Here is a 19,433-nt window from a genome sequence, read left to right on the forward strand (position 1 = left end):
ACAACCTCAGACAGTTCTTGTAGCAATATTTTTTTCTGATATATCACCTCCGGCAAGGGAAATAAAAGGAAAAATAAGCAAATGGGGTTGCATCTGACTAAAATGTTCTTGCAAAGCAAAGAAAACCATCAACAAAATAAAAAGACAACCCACTGAATGGGAGAACATGTTCACCGATACATCTTATAAGGGCTTAATATCCAAAATCTATAAGGAACTTAGAAAACTTGACAGCAAAAAAACAAACAATCCAATTGAGGAAAGGGCAAAGGATCTGGTAGACAGTTCTCCAAAAATGACATACAGATGGCCAATGGCCATATGAAAAAATGTTCAACCTCACTAATCCTCAGAGAAATGCAAATTAAAGCCACAATGTGATATCACCTCAAGCCTGACAGAATGGCGCTCATCAATAAATCAACAAAACAAGTGTTGGTGAGAATGTGGAGAAAAGGGAATCCTTGTGAACTGTTGGTAGAATGCAGATTGGTGCAGCCACTGTGGAAAGCAGTATGGAGTTACCTCAAAGAATCAAAACAGAACTTCCTTGTGGCCCAGAAATTCCTCTTCTGGGAATATATCCAAAGAAATCCAAAACACTATTCAAAAGAAGATATACACTCCTATGTTCATTACAGTGTTATTTACAATAGCCAAAATTTAGAACCAGCCCAAAAGCCCATCAGTAGATGAGTGGATAGAAAACCTGTGGTACACAATGGAATACTACTCAGCTGTAAAAAAAAAGAAAAAAAGAAAAAAGGAAATCTTACCTTTTGTGATACATGAACAGACCTGGAGAATATTATGCTAAGTGAAATAAGCCAGTTAGGGAAAGACAATTACCATGTGATTTTCCTTATATGTGGGATCTAATGAACAAAATTAACTAACAAACAAAATAGAAATAGACTCATAGATACAGAGAACAGACTGACAGCTGTCAGAGGAGAACGGGGTTAGAGGCTGGATACAAAAGGTAAAGAGATTAAGCAAGGAAAAAACCTCATAGACACAGACAACAGTGTGGTGATTACAAGAGGGAAAGGGGATGGGGTGGTGGAAGAGGGTAAACGGGATAAATGGTGATGGAGGGAGACTTGACTTGGGGTGGTGAACACACAATACGACATACAGAATTGTACACCTGAAACCTATATAATTTTATTGACCAGTGTCATGCCAATAAAATAAAAACAAAAACATTCTGTTATGAGAAAAAAGCCCTTCTCTTTCTCTCTGTGCACTGATACTTCTGAATGTCTTTTCCTTACTACTTGGTTAAAGTCATGCCAAAGTGTAGACTCTCATGGGTACATCTTGAAGATTGCTCACATTTAGCAATCATCCAGGATACCAGTCGCCTTTGTTCTACAAATAGGTGGCAAACTAGGTTTGTCCACAAAACAAACCAGTACTGTAAAAGAGGCCTAGAACACTCTACAAGTTTCTAAACAGGAAAAAAAAAAAGTTCAGTTGTATAAATGGGCATTTGACATTTTTAATGGACAAAACACTTGGATACCAGACTCCAGCTTTTGGGAAGTAAGACCACACCTAGGGGCCATCAGGCTTTCAGGTAGTACAGGGCAGGTCCTGGACCCCTGCAAGGCTGTGCATCTGGAGCTATAATCAATGTTCTAGAATAAGAGATCTGGGGGCTCAGCAAATTCCTTTATTGTTTTTTACTAGAATTCTTATCACCGAAATTACTTCTAAAGTTTCTTGTTTATAATAACATCAGCTGGCATTAGCCATTCTAAAGGGAAATAAGGAAGAGGACAATTGCACAACCTTGGGGAATGATAGATGCTGGAGAGAGAAAAGCCCAAGCAGGCAAAAACAGGAAGCCGGGGAAAAGGACAGAACCAATGAAAGCCATTGCAAGCCACCTGCAGATCTACTCCAGAGCTTCTTCTGGGCTCCAAATTTACATTATAAATGATTGTGTCCCAAAACAATGAATTCTGTGAGCCGCAAACTTTATTAAGTCCTGCCCTTCAGCACAGAACAAGTTTAAATACTATTATATTTTATTTTACTTATTCTAAAACACTTCTCAGTATCTACTATATGCCAGGCACTGGACACACTGTTGCAAAGATTTGTTTTCAACTTGAAAAATAAATTGATCACTTCACTTTTTAATCGCTACAGATAGCCGCATAACTCAACAATGCTTTATGTGCTATCCACCTACCTTTAAACTTTGGTTTGATAACACATAGCAAATTCTTATACAAGGGCAATTATAACTGCAAATTTAAACCACTCTGCCTCCAGAGTACAATGAAGCTTTCTTTCAAGACTGGATGCCTCTCAAGTTTTATTAACAAAAGAAAAATAATTACATAAGCCTTGACCACAAAAACTTAATTTCATATATAGGCACCTAATGGGCAGTGTAAACAATGAGACATGTCAGACAATAACAAGGAATAGAGATGGTTTTCCTATAACGTCAATACATGATGTGTTGCAAATTGCTACTGGAATGTCTGGGTTTTATAAAGTAACATCCGTGTTTTGGTTTAGTCAATAGTTTTATTTTTAAACAATTTACTTATATGTTAAAAAATTTAAAAAGTGTTTATTTTATTGATTTAAAAGAGAGAGAGGAACTGGGATGGAGAGAGAGAGAGAGAGAGAGAGACAGGAACATCAATCTGTACCTGTATGTGCCCTGACTGGGGATTGAACTGGCAACCTCTGTGCTCCTGGATGGTGCCCTAATCAACTGAGCCATCTGGCCATGGCTTTTATGCTTTTTTTTTTTTTAAGTTTCCAATATACCTATAGCTTTCTGGCAATCAGTCATATTCTTAATACATCAAGGATGATGAGTTATGTAAATTCACGTTTCACAAAAGTGTCAAAGCCTTGGAGAGAACTGACTTGGAAATGAAGGCAATTCTCTATCACTGAGTCTCACAATAAAGGGAAGGAACACGATACCATTAGACTCACCAGTGCCAATATACTTATTAATAATGTCCACATGCAGAATCATCCAACACACAAGTAGGCTTATTCATTAACTCCAGATATTGGGAGTGAACAACCCTCTTGCCAGGCGGGAACTTGTTCCACCTCCTTTATCTTTCCTTCTGTCACTCATTCAGCCAATTCATTATAGCTTGTTTGTTTCTCCCAGGTGCCAACCTTAATGAATTCCATTGTTTTGTTTATTGCGTTTGTTGGCTCACAGATTGCTTTCACAATTTTTCTCCGTTTCTGATGGCTCCATAAATACCAGTTCGGATCAGCCCATTTTCTGCTAGTGCTTTAATAAACCTCAACGTGTCTTGACTAAATGAAGCACTTTGGAGAATAAGATGGGACCAGATGATAAGGAAGCAGGGGGAAAAAGGAAGGGAAAAAAAGGGAGCGAATTCCACCAGGTTCCTGTGTTCCTTAAAAGAACCAGCAGGTGGTAGCAACACTTCGCGGGAGGCCCCAGCTCTGCGCTGTGGTACCCAAACAATAGACCCCCAATTCTGCCCAGGGTGTGAGCAGAGGCTGGGGGGGGGGGGGGGGTAGGGCGGAAACATCTTTCCCCGCGGCGCTCCTCTGTTACTCCCTCACCCCTTCCTCCCTTCCAGGAACAGGCTGAGTCCCTTCCATTACCTCTCCTCCCTGTGGGGGAGGTTCTCTCTGGGGAGCAGGCGAGGGAGGCGGCACCCAGAGGTGCAGCGACTTGCCCGGGCCATGCAAAGCCAGGCACTGGCATCAGGACTTCCACTAAGCCCCAGGCTTCCCTGCCCTGTGGGGAGGGTAGAGTCAGAAACCCCAACGATGACAAATACCCAGGGTCACGAACATGGAGAATAGTTTAAAGGCTAGATCAGAGAGACACTTTCACACCCAAACGCCTCTCCCTTGCTGCCTAGGCGCCCCCACCACCCCTGTACCCTTTGAGATGTCTCAGTTTGCCTTTCCCTCCACCCTCTGCTTCTTCTTTTTCTTTTTTCCTCAGCTCTCGCCCACCTGAGTTCAAACCTGAGTAGGAACTAAAGAGTACGTTTAGTTCCTCGAGTTGGAGCAGAAAAGCCGGGGAAGGGAGGGGGCGCGGTGTCTGGCCCAGCTGCAGCCAGCCCGCCCACCGGGCACCCCTTTACCCCTTTCTCCCCGGGCCCGGGGTCCATGTCGGTGCCAGGGGTTTTAAACGCATCTCCCAGGTGCTGGGATCCCCGCCTCCACCAGGCCCCTAGCGCGTGCCACCCTTCATGCCCACGTCCCTCCGCCCCGCGCCGCCACCTTGCTCTCCCCGCGCGCTCACCACCAGGGCCCGGAGGGCGGGCTCGGCTCCCCGGAAGAGGGGAGAGCGAGGGCGGCCGCAGGGGCCGGAGAGGGGCGGGCCGGGCTGGGAGGGACGCGGAGGGGCGGGCCGGGCTGCGCTCGCTCCAGCCTCCCCTCGGGAGCAGAGCCGCGGGCGGCGGGTCCCGCGACCCAGCGCGGCGACGGCGATCGCGACCAGGGCCCTGCACGATCCCCGGCACCCCGCCTCCAGAGCTGCTCCGGCCGCCAGCCGCCGCTCCCCGGGCCGCCCCGGAGCCCCGGAGACGTGCTGCGCGGGCGGACCCGGACCGCGGAGAGCGGGATCCCTGCACCCGAGCCGAGACGCGGGCGGCGCGGGGCGAGCGCGGGGCGAACGCGGGGCCTCGGGGAGGAAGGCGCAGACCCGCGGAGCTTGTGGCCGGTGGGAGGTGAGCCCCGGGGTCGCAGGCGGTTGTGGGCTGGGGGTTGCTGCGTCTGGGGACAGAGGAATTAAGGTTTGCAAAAGTAAAGGGTCCCTTCAGAGAGGGCCTCTGCAGATACTCGGGGGCCTCCGAGGAGGGGTGCCGAGTGCCCCCTTCCAAGATGGGAACGGGGTTTGCGAGGGGGTGCGAAACTGAACCACCTGGCTCTCCCGCCCCCTCTAAGCAGACTCATTTACACCCCCATTACCCTTGCTGCTGCGATCCCCAGTGTTTGCAGACAGTCCTCGGGCTCTGACATGGGGGTCCTGCTATGGGGGCTCCTCGCAGAGGCCGAGCTCCCAGCCTTCTGCAGAGGATTGCCCACCCCTCCGGTGGCATCGCTCCAATCCCGGTGGAGCTGGGAGGAGCAAGGAGGTTGATCCCACACCTGCCCCAAGTGCCCCCCTAGCTCTCCTGCTCCGCACCCCCATCACCACAGGTAAGCGTTGGGGCGGCGGGAAGGCTGGGCTCCTGCTCCCCAGCCAAAGCCCCAAGTTGCCCTGAAGTCGACAGCTAGCTTCTGCTCCAGCCCCGCCCCTGCTCTTTCCGTCTGGGAGCTTGGCCCCGCCGGCCCCCACCCACCAATCTTGGCTGTCTGGTACCCTCTCTCCTCCCATCCCTGGGGGAGCTGGCATGGGCCCAGCATAGCTGGTGTTGTAATGTCCCTGGCAATGCCCGTGGAGAGAAGTGGCTGGGCCTGTTCCCAATCAGTTAACCTGGGCCAGGCCCTCCATCGCCAGGGGAACTTGACTCAGGCTCTGGAAGGGGAGATGCTAGTTCAGTGGGAAAGGGACCACGGGATTGTGGGTATGGAGGGAAACTGTTTACCCAATGGGGCACGTGGAGATGGAGACACACTGAGAGCTGTTCAAAGGGGCCACTTGGCTCCTTCAGGGCAATGCATTTTTTTCTGTCGCAGGAAGATTAGGGTGGGGGCTCCTCTGTACCTACCTGGTGGCCTATGGAGGAGTCTGTTGGTTCATTCATGGTGCAAGAAGGTGGCTGGCAATGAGAGCTATGTCACCTGGATGAAGAGGAGCAACAGGCCACCATGGCTGAGCATGGGAAGGGCAGGACCAAGCCTCCCCTGAGCCGACTGCTCTCTCTCCCAGCTGGTCACTGTGTTCGGATTGGGCCCTGGGCCCTGTGTTCACACCGCAATCCCCACTAGGTAGAAGGGAGGGATGGGTTGGCAGGGAAGGGGTTGGCAGCCTCTGGTGTCCCTTTCTCTACCTTCCTGCTTCCCTCCCTCTCCCAGCCCAGGTGTTGCTGCAGAAACAACTCCTGGGCAGAGAGCAGTTCATAGGCAGGCTAGGGCTCCAGTGACCACGGGCATCCCAGGACCACTCCCAACCTGCACAGATGGGGCATGTACGCGCACACACAGCTCCCTGCACCACCATCCACACCCATCTCACCCCATACACACTCCCTTACACACTCTCCCATTTGCTCATACAGGCACTGGGCCTGGCACTCATGCACGCTTTCCTCCACCATCTCCCACTTACTCATTCCTTGTCACATGTACCGACTGCCCCAACACCCTCCCTTAGGCTCCTTTCCAGAGCCATGCATGTCCCTCGTCAGTGCACTGCCGGAGCAGCTTGTTCTAAGTGGCTGTCTGGCTAAACCCAGACACTGCCTGCATTTTAAGAGCCTCCCCCGGCTCCATAGTGGAGGCACATTCGTCAGCATTTTCATGCTCTAGGGGACATTTTTAAGGCTTGGAGGCCTCAAGGGACACAGGACTGTCCTCTGCTAGGTAATCCACAAATTGGCTTCTCCAACCACAGCAGAGGGGACTTAAGGCACCGGAGGACAGCCACCTCCTCACTGTCTGCTCTGGATGCTGCCGTAAAGGCCAATGGGATCCCTTACCAAGCAGGAGGCCAGAGCTGGAAGAGAAGGCGGCTGAGACCAGGTCCAAGGTGGAGATTAAAGGGGAGAGGCTGCTACATTAAGCTGAGCAAGGATTACACTGGAATTTCCTGGGCATTTAAACAGCTGCGGAACAGGACGGAGGGCAGGGCCTGTATGCTGACCCCTCCCACGCTGACCCTGGTGGCTAACAAGTGTGAGGACTAGCTCAGCAATCACACCCATCAAAACCATCAGCCCCACAGGTCCCGTGTTCCTGTCTGAGCTCAGTTTATAGCGATGCCCCTCCTGTGCGTTCCGAGGGTCCAATCCCTTCTGATTCCCTCTTTCCCTTTTGAAGTCACAGTTCTGACTTCCTGTAAGAAAAGTGTGATGTTAGCAGTGGGACAATGTGAACTTCTTGGGAGAGATGCTTACAGAAAACCCAGGGATGAAAGTTCCTTTGCTTTTCCTGTTGACATCTGTTCATTCATTGCTCATTCATTGCTAGCTCCTCCTTCCTCTCTATCTCTGCTTTCTTCTTATATCTCGATATTTTGAAACCTAGAGAAGGGAAAGGGGGGGATAAAATATAAATATATGCTATTCTAGTCTATAAATATGTCCCTTTTTTGCTTAGATTTTAATTATGAGATTTTTCTTTTAATTGTAAAAATAAGATATGCTCACTGTAATAAGAAAAACAATTCAAATATGGGTAAGACAAAGTTAATACCTCTCCCTCACACATACACACCCAGTTCCTACCTCTTACAGTAACCAGTTTTAATGGCCTGATACAGCTTCTGCCATACCTTCTACTTCCAAGCTTAATTGGCTTATATTATTTAATTTTTAAAAATTCACTCTGTGGATTGAGGTGCATGAACTATATTAAGTCAGCTTGGTTTGTTCATGAAATTATCTGATTTAATATGTTGATGTGAGCACAGTTAACTTTTTAAATTCTTACAGATTCACTCCTGTTTAAAGCTCGTATTTATATAACAACTGACATCCTAAGCTATAATTTATAAGCTAAGATTCTACACGTCTTTAATCTTTGCCAGTTTCTGAAATCAAATACGATCCTGATGCCTAAGAAACTGTCATATTTTTGTACACCAAAGACTTGCAGTGAGCTTGCAGGTGTAGGATCCCTACTGTATGAAAAAGATAAAGAGGGATATGGCAGGGAAAGGAGCTGAGGAAAGAACAAACAAACAAAAAGAAATGAGAAGTCACAGAATACAATTTTTGTCCCAGGAAATGTATTTAATCAGTCTCATTTTCTGAGCGATCATTTTACAGCTACATTTTTTTTTTTTTTTTTTTGGCTGCTTCTGGTGTTTTATATGTTTAAAAGCATGTACAACATCTGAAAAATTTGCAAGTTTCCCTGATTGGGTTGAGTTTTCTGAAGATTTCTAATTCCTGGCCCATTCCTTTTACTAGCTGGAGAAGATAGAGGAGTCTCAAGCAGGCCACAAGGAAGAGGACCGGAACGATGTCCTAGTCCTCAGCCATTGAAGGCACTTTTGAAAGCCAAGGACTTAGTCCTGCTTGTCCAGTATCCCGGGCATGTGCCTGGAGCATTCGTGTTCCTGTCACTACTATTTCTGCTTCTGAAACTGGTTTCAAAAGAATCTGCAGTGGTAGAACTTAGTTGACAGCAATTTCTTACATATCTTAAGCAAGGTTCTTCTTTCCATATTTTTATTATAGCCATAGAGATGCATTTTGATCCCTTTCATCTCTTACGAAAGAAAGCTTGAATTTACCCGGTTCCTTTGATAAACAAGAACTGACCTAACTGCCTCATCTCACTCAGCCACAATGTTTTTTGTTTGTTTGTTTGTTTGCTTTGCTTTTTTATTTTTTTCTGAAGAAACCTGTTTTATAACCTTCAGTCTTCTGGATCAGATCTGAAAAGTGTCCTCCTCACACCACCAAAGGACCCTCCTGGGTACTTTCTCATCCTCATCCATTTTTTTTTTCTCAATGAATATCTTAGTTCTTAATAATTTTTTTCTATTAAGTGAGAGGCAGAGAGGCAGACAGACAGACTCCTACATGTACCCCGACTGGGATCCACCTGCCAAACCCTCTTACAGGGCGTTGCTCTGCCCATCAGGGGCCACTGATCTGTTGCTAAGCAACCAAGCTATTTTAGCACCTGAGGGGAGGCCATGGAGTCATCTTCAGTGCCCAGGGCCAACTTGCTCAAACCTTTTGAGCCATGGCTATGGAAGGTAGGGGGAGGGGGGGGAGAGAGAGAGAGAGAGAGAGAGAGAGAGAGAGAGAGAGAGAAAGGAGGAAGAGGGGTGGAGAAGCAGATCGTCACTTCTCCTCTGTGTATTAAACCTGGGACTTATGCACACCAGGCAATGTTCTACTGCTGAGCCAACTGGCCAAGGCCAAAATTTTTTAAAAACTTACTGAAGCCTGACCTGTGGTGGCGCAGTGGATAAAGCGTCGACCTGGAAATGCCGAGGTCGCCGGTTCGAAACCCTGGGCTTGCCTGGTCAAGGCACATATGGGAGTTGATGCTTCCAGCTCCTCCCCACCTTCTCTCTCTGTCTCTCTCTCTCTCCCTTTCTCTCTCCTCTCTAAAATGAATAAATAAAATTTTAAAAAAATTAAAAAAAACTTACTGAAGTGGTGATCCATAGGCATTGGTTTCATTCTATTGTTTCCTTTCGGGTCCCTCTTGGGGATAGAAGCCGAGTGGCTTTAATATGTTTCATAATTGCTTTTGCTCTTTTCTGGAATTTCTGGAATGAGGCCAGCTTCATGTTGTCATGAAGAGGCCTGCCGATATCATGGACGCATGCTCTCTGACAGCCGCAGCCACCGTGGTCCCTGTATTGTGGGTTAGCACAGCAAGCGCTTGGCCATTCCTCGTCTTCTGGAATGATCCATATAGCAGAGCTGATGTTATCGGCTCTTTTCTCTCATATTTTGTTGCCCTCCCCCCACCCCAATCACTGAGATGTATCTGAAGTGGTTTTTATTCTTTCCCCATGATTACGTGTCTAGTTTATCAGCTTAGGAAGACACAGTGCTTACAGTTTCTTCTCCATACAAATTCCGGAATCCACCCATGCTCTGACTGAAAAGGGCTATTTTAAAGACTATCCACTGGGCAAATAGTATAACAGCCTTCATTGTGCAAAGACTTTCTGTGGGCATTTTCAGTTCTTAAAGAGAGTGTTCCTAAAGACTCTGTTTCTGGACAGAATCTGGTTGGTTTATGGTGAGTCAGGCACGTCTCTACGTTAAGCGATTGAGAGTTTGGGGGGTTGTGCCTACCACAGGAATTAGTTCAGGATCGTTGTTAAACAGCCCTTGGTGATGGGGCCATGCCATTCACTTCGTGATCTCCCTGTTCTTCTTAGAAGCATGCGTTTAATCCGTGCATGAATCTAGTAGCATTGGGGACAGTCTTGGCAAAGAGCCTTTGTTTCTTAGGAATAATATGCCCTATGGAAACGCTTCCTGTTTCTCCCCAGCTTTACTGAGATACAATTGACCTATAACATTGTGTAAGTTTAAGGTATACAATGTGAAAACTTGGAAATGCTTCTTTCTTCCCTCCATATGCCCTAAGTTGAAGTCTTAATTCACAAATAGGGTTCCAGAACCACGAAAAGTCAGTGTGAGGGGCCAGTTAGCAGATACCCACCACATTTCAGCTCGTAGAGATACAGACACGGTGTCTTTTCATGGGAACCACAGGGAGATAACGCCAAAGGCTTAATCTTCATGTGAAGTCAGCATCACCAGGAAAAAATTAGAAGAGTAGAAATCAAATCATGATTTTCATCTTCATCAAAGTTGAATGTAGTTTGATTTTAGCATCCTTATGAATGTGTCATTTTTTAACAGCACTGTGTAACATTGGACCACAAATATCCCAGAAGAGTCCAACTTTCAATTGACTTTTTCTTTTTTCACTTTCAGTTCTATGCCTTTTGAGCTACATGCTTGTTTTCTTCTCAACAAAAATAAATGCAGTCTGCTGCTCTTGTCCATGCAGCTCATGGACTTTTGAGACTTGGTCATGAGGAAAGAGAGAAAGAGAGAGGCATCACCACTAATCTCTAGACCAAGGAGCAAAGGAAGGTCTGCAACTGTTTGTTGTCTCTGTGACCCTGGAGGCGGCCACATCTCCCGCTCACGCACTTGTGAACTGCAGTGCTCACAGCTGAGGGCTTGGGGCATTTTACATAAAAGGGCAGCTGGTTACGTGGTCAGTCATTTTAAGAGCATGCACACTATTTCGATTCACTTCACTCAACAGTTATTATCTACAGATTTAAAGGAATTTCCAGTAAATGATTTATTGAAAAGATAATATAGACACTAGATTTTTTAAATAACGAAAATGAAAGGGAATACGGTGAGCGTGAGTCTCCCTTGCACCAGTTCCCATCCTGTGCTTCCGACTATTTCCCCAGGTTTTGCCTGCTCGTCATAGCAATCCATACGTGGATATGTGCATCTTTAATACCCAATCGGGAACATGTGCTCTATACTATTCTGCCCTGGACTTTCACTTGGAAATTATTTTCATATGAGTGTATAAACAGTAACACTTCCTTTTATTTTTTTGAAGGTTGTGCCATAATTAAAACATTTTTTTTTACAATTACCATTGACACGCAATATCATATTAGTTCCAGGTGTGCAACATAGTAATTAGACATTTATATACCTTACGAAGCGATCTCCTCAATTAGTCTAGTACCCACCTGGCACCATACGTAGTTATTATAACATTATTGACTGTATTCCCTATGCTGTATTTTACATCCCCATAAACCATCTTCCTAGTGATGAATTGTTACTTTACGATCTTTTCCTTTACAAACAATTCTGCAATAAATATCCTTGTTTGAATGTCTTTGCAAACGAACCCAAGGATATGGTACCTGAAGGACAACTTCTTAGAAGTGCAGCTGCTAGGTAGACACCACCAATTACCCTTCCAAGCGACTATTTCAATTTGAATATCGCAGAGCCTGTTTTTCGTGCCTTCCCCCACCCACTGGGTTTTCAATCTCACAGGACAAACTGGCGTGTCCCTGTTTTCTCAACATGCCTTCCTTTCATTGAGCAAACTGGAAGCATCTTTGCGCATATGTAAAGCGAGCGTGTATTTATTTTTTCTGTAAGCCACAGGAGAAAAATGTGGCCCTTGTGGAGAGAGGACCTGGGGTCAGAAATGTCGGTGTGCCAGACCTCTGTGGCTCTCTCCCTCCTCGATCCTGGCCCATGTCTTGGACAGAGTCTTTGCCCCCTATGTCTCTGCACGTTGGTTCTGTCACCTACCCTCCCGTCATACCCCGCGGCCCTCCTTCCGCAGTCCCTCTCGCCTCACTGCCTCTCTGAGACACCTGGAGTGCCCAAGTCTGATGGGGAGCAGGAGGCATGGGGGAGGGCTGGTTGTGTGTCCCCAGCGAAGGAGTAGCTTTTAACCCACTTGCTTTTAAAGAAAGGAATCTCCTGACTCTAACACAGGGTGGTTGGACGAGGGAGGAAGAGAAGAGAGTAAATGGAGAGAAAGAACTAGAAGAGATCCATCCTGAACAAAAGGCTGAGACTGGCCCAGAACTAAGTATTCTGTGCTCTAAGAAGGAGGGTCATGGAGGGTGAGAGCCACCTAGCACATGGCCTTCCAAGATGGTGGGTTCGACACAGGGCAGGAGAGAGTGATGTCTGGGCTCGCACCTCACAGCCAGCGCTGGGGCCATATGAGAGCTATGGGCAGAGACATGGGGTCTGTGTTTGTAGCCTGGGCCATATGAAGCCATGCCATTACCTGCCCCCAGCCTCTCTGGTCTTATGTCTCTCTAGGAAGCAAGCTTGGTTGCAGCCCCCAGTCTGGCAAAGTGGCAGCCCTGCCTGGGCACAGGGTGGCAGCCAGGGCAATGGTGGGAGCCCTAAAGATGCCCCATGGCTGCTGAGGGTGCTGCCCGGTCAGGGAGCAGAGCAGCGGGCATGGTGTGCAGTCTTTGGGTCCTGGTCCTGGTGTCCTCCGTTCTGGCTCTGGAAGGTAAGAGGCAAGGGGGAACTGGTGAGATCAGTGGACCCGGGAGGGGAATTCTGCTTTTCCTCATGGGAATGGGGTGGGCGTGAGCAGTGCTGGTGAGAGCCTTGGCCACAGCTTGTCCCTTATTTATGGGCAGAGGTATTGCTGGACACCACTGGAGAGACTTCTGAGATAGGCTGGCTCACCTACCCACCCGGTGGGGTAAGTGTCAGGTTTTCATTCTGAACCCATGGCCCCTCACCCTGCTCCCTGGAGGGTGGGATTGGGGAAGGAGACCCGGGATAGGGGCTGATGGAATAAGACCCTTTCCCTCCAGAGGAACATGGCTTCGGGGTACCCTGCGGTGCATGTCACTAATTTTAAGACTCAGTGATAGAGAGGCCCCTTCCTTTCCTGTACCCTCCAAGTCCTGAGCTGCTGACACCTGTCTTCCGGCCTTCCCCTTCCTGTAGTGGGACGAAGTGAGCGTGCTCGATGACCAGCGACGCCTGACTCGGACCTTTGAGGCCTGCCATGTGGCAGGGGCCCTGCCAGGCACCGGGCAGGACAACTGGCTGCAGACACACTTTGTGGAGCGACGTGGCGCCCAGAGGGCACATATCCGACTGCACTTTTCTGTGCGGGCATGCTCCAGCCTGGGTGCGGCCGGGGGTACCTGTCGCGAGACCTTCACGCTTTACTACCGGCAGGCCGAGGAGCCTGACGGCCCCGACAGTGTTTCGGCCTGGCACCTCAAACGCTGGACCAAGGTGGACACGATTGCAGCGGACGAGAGCTTTCCTGCTGCCTCTGCCTGGGCAGTGGGGCCCCAAGGGCCGGGGCCGAGGGCCGGACTGCAGCTGAACGTCAAAGAGCGAAGCTTTGGCCCCCTGACCGAGCGTGGCTTCTACGTGGCCTTCCAGGACACCGGGGCCTGCCTGGCCCTCGTGGCCGTCAAGCTGTTTTACCATGCCTGCCCCTCCGTGGTCCGGGCCTTCGCCTCCTTCCCCGAGACACAGGCCAGTGGGGCTGGAGGAGCCTCCCTGGTGGCAGCTATGGGCACCTGTGTGGCTCACGCAGAGCCAGAGGAGGATGGAGTTGGTGGCCAGGCCGGGGGCAGTCCCCCCAGGCTACACTGCAATGGGGAGGGCAAGTGGATGGTGGCCGTCGGGGGCTGCCGCTGCCAGCCTGGGCACCAGCCTGCACGTGGAGACAAAGCCTGCCAAGGTGAGACCCCTGCTCCCACGCGCTGGTCCAGGATCTCTCCACTTGCCCCAATCTTTGGGCTCCTCTCCTGAACACCTCCAGCTTCATGTTGTCCCCAAAAGGTCAGGATTAAGCTATTTGAGGGAAGGACTCCTGTTTACTTTTGAAATCACACAAACGCACTCAGACACCCATCTGAAATCTGTAGCACCTTCTGGAGACTTCCAAAGCCATTGCTAAGGCTCCCAGGGTTGCAGGTCTGAGAAGCGCCTTTGCGCTGTATGTGAGGTGGGTGTCTTAGGGTCCCAGGACCAGGATGCAGACAGAAGGCAGCGGAGCCCCGCTGAGGACCGAGGAGAGCGCCCTGTTGCAGGTGGAGGCTGCAGGGGCCTCTGCAGAGGGGTTATGCAATGTAGCTTACAGACGCCCACCTCTGGAGCTTGGCCTGCCCATAACCCCTGCCCACCTCCCTGTTTCCATCCGTGGAACTGCAGTTCCACCCCAGCCAAACAGCAGAAGTAATCCATGCCTGAAGGAGGGAAAGAGGGAGGAGAGGGCTGGGGCTCCATCCCAGGAAAGGAGGAGGAGCCAGCCCTGCATTCGGGCGCAGGGGGGTGGGGGACAGAGTGACCTGAAGAACTCCACTCCCCTCTGCTCCTCAGCCTGCCCTGAGGGGTCCTACAAGGCCATGGCAGGGAATGCCCCCTGCTCACCGTGCCCTGCCCGCAGCCACGCCCCAGACCCCGCAGCCTCCGTGTGCCCCTGCCTTACCGGCTTCTTTCGGGCCAGTGCTGACCCCCCAGAGGCCCCCTGTACTGGTGAGTCCCCGGCCTGCCCCAGAGGTAGAGACAGGACTGGGAGTGGGGCCAGGAGAGAGGGATCGTGAGGGCAACATGTGTGGTTGGTGTTCATGGGCAGTGACTTTTCTCTCTCCTGTGTCCTTGGTTTCCTCTCCTGCCTGCCCTGCCTGTCCCTCTCTCCCTGACCGGTGTCCCTCCACCTCCCGCCTCTCTCCTCCCACCTGCTGCCTCTGCGTCCTGGCCCCACCCCGTGCTGTCTGTGGCCCCACCCCGTGCTGTCTGTCCCCCCACCACCACCACCACCGCCTCCTCCCGCCCCCAACCACTCCACTCCATCACTCCACTCCATCACTCCCTCCTCCGCTCCCCCGGCGCACCCAGGCCCTCCGTCGGCTCCCCGGGAGCTGTGGTTCGAGGTGCAAGGCTCCGCGCTCATGCTGCACTGGCGCCTGCCTCAGGAGCTCGGGGGGCGCGGAGACCTGCTCTTCAACGTCGTGTGCAAGGAGTGCGGAAGCCACCAGGAACCCGGCAGCGGGGGCGCCTGTCACCGCTGCCGGGACGAGGTGCACTTCGACCCCCGCCAGCGGGGCCTGACTGAGAGCCGGGTGTTAGTCGGGGGACTCCGCGCGCACGTGCCCTACATCTTGGAGGTGCAGGCCGTCAACGGGGTGTCAGAGCTCAGCCCTGACCCTCCCCAGGCTGCAGCCATTAACGTCAGTACCAGCCACGCAGGTGAGCCTTCCTTTGCTTCTTTAGACCCCCTCCCCCACTCCCTCCTGCGGGTCCTCAGAAACCGCCTACTGACCCCCCACCCCCACCCCAGTTCCCTCTGCAGTCCCGGAGATGCACCAGGTGAGCCGGGCATCCAACAGCATCACAGTGTCCTGGCCGCAGCCAGACCAGACCAACGGGAACATCCTGGACTATCAGCTGCGCTACTACGACCAGGTGGGGAGGGGATGGGGTTGCCCGCAGAGGGGGGCTTGCGGTCCCGCGGGGGTCCTGGGGGTGGGGCGTAAAGAGGGGCCCTGCAGCCCTGCGGGAAGGTGGGAGGGGCCGGAGCCCTGGAGGTGGGAGCAGGGGTGAGGGGCCGATACAGGCCCGCAGGGAGTGAGTGGCTGTCCCCCCCACACACACACACACAGGCAGAAGATGAGTCCCACTCCTTCACCCTGACCAGCGAGACCAACACAGCAACCGTGACGCAGCTGAGCCCCGGCCATATCTATGGCTTTCAGGTTCGGGCGCGGACTGCAGCCGGCCACGGCCCCTATGGGGGCAAAGTCTACTTCCAGACGCTGCCGGAAGGTGAGAGGAAGCCTGGATGGAGGGGCGGTACATAGGGGCAGCGAGGACAGGCCTAGGGGCTGTCAGGGCCGGGGAGAATGTGAGGAGAGAACCCTGGTTGAGCGCTGGCCTTTGAGGCTGTGGGAGGGCAGGCGGGTGCATGCGGGCCGACAGAGGGTGCATGGAGGGGTGTGCTGCTGTGATTCTGGTGGCTCGTTCCTCAGGTGAGCTTCCGGAGAGATTGTCCTTGGTGATAGGGTCCATCCTGGGGGCTTTGGCCTTCCTCTTGCTGGCAGCAATCACAGTGCTGGCTGTCGTCTTCCAGAGGTGAGCCCCTCCTCCTCACGTCCCCATGACCCCTCACTCTGCCCCACGCCCCAAGTCCTGGAAGCCCAAAGCCCACTGCAGAAACCCCCACCCCAAGTCCTGGAAGCCCAAAGCCCACTACAAAACTCCCACGCCCAGTGCAGCCCCTTCCCGGGGCCCACGTGGAGGTGGTGAGGAAGGGCCTGGTCCTCAGGTAGACCACAGGCTGGGGGGGAGGGGAAGAGAGAGCAGAGGGGTAAGTGTCATCCCAGGACTCTGGCTTGTCCCCAGGAAGCGGCGTGGGACAGGCTACACGGAGCAGCTGCAGCAGTACAGCAGTCCAGGTCAGGGGTTGGGGGGGGGGTTGTGGGGGTGAAGAGCTGGGGCTCAGGCGGGGAGGGGGGGAGACACCAGGCAAGGCCAGACTCCCTTGAGGTAGAGTGGACTCCTGGACTCCCTTCCGAAGTCAGAGGGCACGCTTGCAGTGTGTGGGCTGACCAGCCTTGTATAACACCCTTATAATGCACCATATATGCCTGCAGGGCTTGGGGTGAAGTATTACATTGACCCATCCACCTACGAGGACCCCTGCCAAGCTGTCCGAGAATTTGCCCGGGAGGTGGATCCGGCCTATATCAAAATCGAAGAGGTCATTGGGGCAGGTACTGCTACAGTGGAGAGAGAGGACCCAGCCAGGCACCATGAGCCCGCCGGCCCTGCCTTCATCACCGCCCAACCCCTACCTGTCCCCAGGCTCCTTCGGGGAAGTGCGCCGGGGCCGGCTGCAGCCCAGGGGACGGCGGGAGCAGGCTGTGGCCATCCAGGCCTTGTGGACCGGAGGTGCCGAGAGCCTGCAGATGACCTTTCTCAGCCAGGCTGCAGTGCTGGGCCAGTTCCAGCACCCCAACATCCTGCGGCTGGAGGGTGTGGTCACCAAAAGCCGGCCCCTCATGGTGCTGACTGAGCTCATGGAGCTGGGGCCCCTGGACAGCTTCCTCAGGGTCAGTCAGCCTGGGTTAGGCAGAGGGCCCTTGGGTCTGGGAAAGTGTGCAGTTCTAGACTGTTCCGGAGGGGTCTTCAGCCTTCATTCCCAGGCTATTTTCTGATTCCCAAACCCCTGCGCTCTCATGCTGATGTCTGCTGTACGTGTGTTGGGGTTCCCGGCGCGGTGGCTGACCTCTGCCCCTTGCTCCTCAGCAGCGGGAAGGCCAGTTCAGCAGCTTGCAGCTGGTGGCCATGCAGCGGGGAGTAGCTGCTGCCATGCAGTACCTGTCCAGCTTTGCCTTCGTCCACCGAGCGCTCTCTGCCCACAGTGTGCTGGTGAACAGCCACCTGGTATGCAAGGTGGCCCGTCTTGGCCACAGCCCCCAGGTGAGAGCACAGCCTCAGGGACCCTGCATTCTTCAGCGGGCGCTGGAGGACGAGCCAGAAGCTGGGGTGGGGACCTCAGGTGCCATGTCCTCGTGTCTGGAGGATTGGAGCTCTCCTGTGCTTCATTCAGGGTAGCAGCCTGGACCGGGGGCCCCTGGGGAAGGCGGGAGACCTCAGAAACCTAGAACCACCTGCTGCCCTTCCCCTAAGGATCACAGACAGTAAAGCCAGAGCAGCTGGGCACAATCCTGAGCACTCCAGCCTGAGCTCCGTGACCTTGCCCACGATCTTGCCTGGGATCTTGGAGGTCATAGTGCTCCATGCCTCAGTCTCTGCAAAATGGAGATATCATCTACCCTGCAGGGTTGCCTGGGTGATCGAGAGACTTGGCTTGATGTATTAATAAAACTTTTGAGTCGCTCTCAAGCACAGAGTAGTTGCTCAGTCAGCATGACCTTTGCTGTGATTGTTACTATTGGTGCTGTCAACCCTCCCCCTTAGGGCCCAAGCTGTATGCTTCGCTGGGCAGCCCCGGAGGTCACTGCACATGGAAAACATACGACGTCCAGTGACATCTGGAGCTTCGGGATAGTGATGTGGGAAGTGATGAGTTATGGAGAACGGCCCTACTGGGACATGAGTGACCAGGAGGTGAGCTCTCGACTTAGATATTACTACTTCCATAGCCCCAATCCTTCCAACCCACTAGCCCCACAGACTCACCCAATCTAAGACCTCCATTCTCTGATCCACTCCCTCCCTAAGGTCTCATGGCTCGTTTGCCATATTTTTAAGTTCCTTCACCAGCGTGACCTCATGCTCCAGCTGATGCCAGCCCACCCCTTCCCTAACAGTGTACCCCTTTCCACTCGCAATGGCTTCCCCTCACCACGTTCTTCCTCTCATCCCCAGGTACTAAATGCAATAGAGCAGGAGTTCCGGCTGCCCCCGCCTCCAGGCTGTCCTCCCGTACTACATCTACTCATGCTGGACACTTGGCAAAAAGACCGTACCCAGCGTCCCCACTTTGAGCAGCTGGTGGCTGCGTTTGACAAGATGATTCGCAAGCCAGATACTCTGCAGGCTGGCGGGAGCCCCGGGGACAGGTCTGGAGCTTGGGGCTGGAGCCTGGGAAAACCAGGGAGGGGCGATGCCAACCAAAAAGAAAACTGAAGGAGCCGGGGGCTAGGATGAAGAGGGGACTTTGACTTGCCTGCCCCTCCCCCCTTAGACCGGCCCAGGCCCTTCTGAACCCTGTGGCTCTGGACTTTCCTTCTCTGGACTCACCGCAGGCCTGGCTTTCGGCCATTGGGCTGGAGTGCTACCAGGAAAACTTCTCCAGGTGTGGCCTCTGCACCTTCCGTGATGTGGCCCAGCTCAGCCAGGAGTAAGCAGGGAGAGGTGGGTGGTGAAGCCCTGAGCCCTCGGCCAGGGTCGTGCCTGGGATCTTGGAGAAGCAGGCCCAGGTTTGACCCAGTCCTTCCCCGCCAGAGACCTGCCGGCCCTGGGCATCACCCTGGCTGGCCACCAGAAGAAACTGCTACACCATGTCCAGCTCCTTCAGCGACACCTGCGGCAGCCAGGTTCCGTGGAGGTCTGAGGCCCTGGCAGGAAGCTGAGACTGACGATGTTTAGGATGCAGCTGGGACACAGTTCCAAGGAGGGACGTGGGAGACACGAGCCAGACTCCACCTTGACCTCCCATGCCCGGCACACTCAACCCAACCCTCTGGATGCTTCCTTCCCCTCTCCTCTGCCCCTGCCCCACCTCCCCATATTAAAGGGAAAGAAGGGATTTTGCAAGTTGGAGGTGTGGTGAGGCCTCAG

The 19,433-nt window shown here is 52.4% G+C and overlaps 1 protein-coding gene across 1 annotated transcript; it reads left to right on the plus strand.

The window, feature by feature from the left end:
• The first annotated feature begins 4,392 nt into the window (after positions 1 to 4,392).
• EPHB6 (EPH receptor B6) lies at positions 4,393 to 19,413 on the plus strand. The gene is made up of 17 exons (XM_066262489.1): positions 4,393 to 4,709; positions 12,462 to 12,660; positions 12,794 to 12,858; positions 13,110 to 13,863; positions 14,505 to 14,660; positions 15,024 to 15,374; positions 15,466 to 15,590; positions 15,788 to 15,950; positions 16,154 to 16,256; positions 16,527 to 16,579; positions 16,778 to 16,897; positions 16,989 to 17,236; positions 17,433 to 17,606; positions 18,108 to 18,257; positions 18,519 to 18,712; positions 18,838 to 18,993; positions 19,098 to 19,413. The coding sequence occupies exons 2-17, from the start codon at positions 12,561 to 12,563 to the stop codon at positions 19,204 to 19,206; spliced, it is 3,021 nt and encodes a 1,006-aa protein (XP_066118586.1). The 5' UTR covers positions 4,393 to 4,709; positions 12,462 to 12,560; the 3' UTR covers positions 19,207 to 19,413.
• The last annotated feature ends 20 nt before the right edge of the window (positions 19,414 to 19,433 follow it).

This window comes from Saccopteryx bilineata, chromosome 2 (assembly GCF_036850765.1).
Source record: "Saccopteryx bilineata isolate mSacBil1 chromosome 2, mSacBil1_pri_phased_curated, whole genome shotgun sequence".
NCBI lineage: Eukaryota > Metazoa > Chordata > Mammalia > Chiroptera > Emballonuridae > Saccopteryx > Saccopteryx bilineata.

Coding starts and splice junctions, on each gene's coding strand:
- EPHB6 (XM_066262489.1), top strand. CDS start 12,561: ATGGCTGCTGAGGGTGCTGCCCGGTCAGGGAGCAGAGCAGCGGGCATG. Junction 12,661..12,793: donor CTCCGTTCTGGCTCTGGAAG/GTAAGAGGCAAG, acceptor ATTTATGGGCAG/AGGTATTGCTGGACACCACT. Junction 15,951..16,153: donor CTTCCAGACGCTGCCGGAAG/GTGAGAGGAAGC, acceptor CTCGTTCCTCAG/GTGAGCTTCCGGAGAGATTG.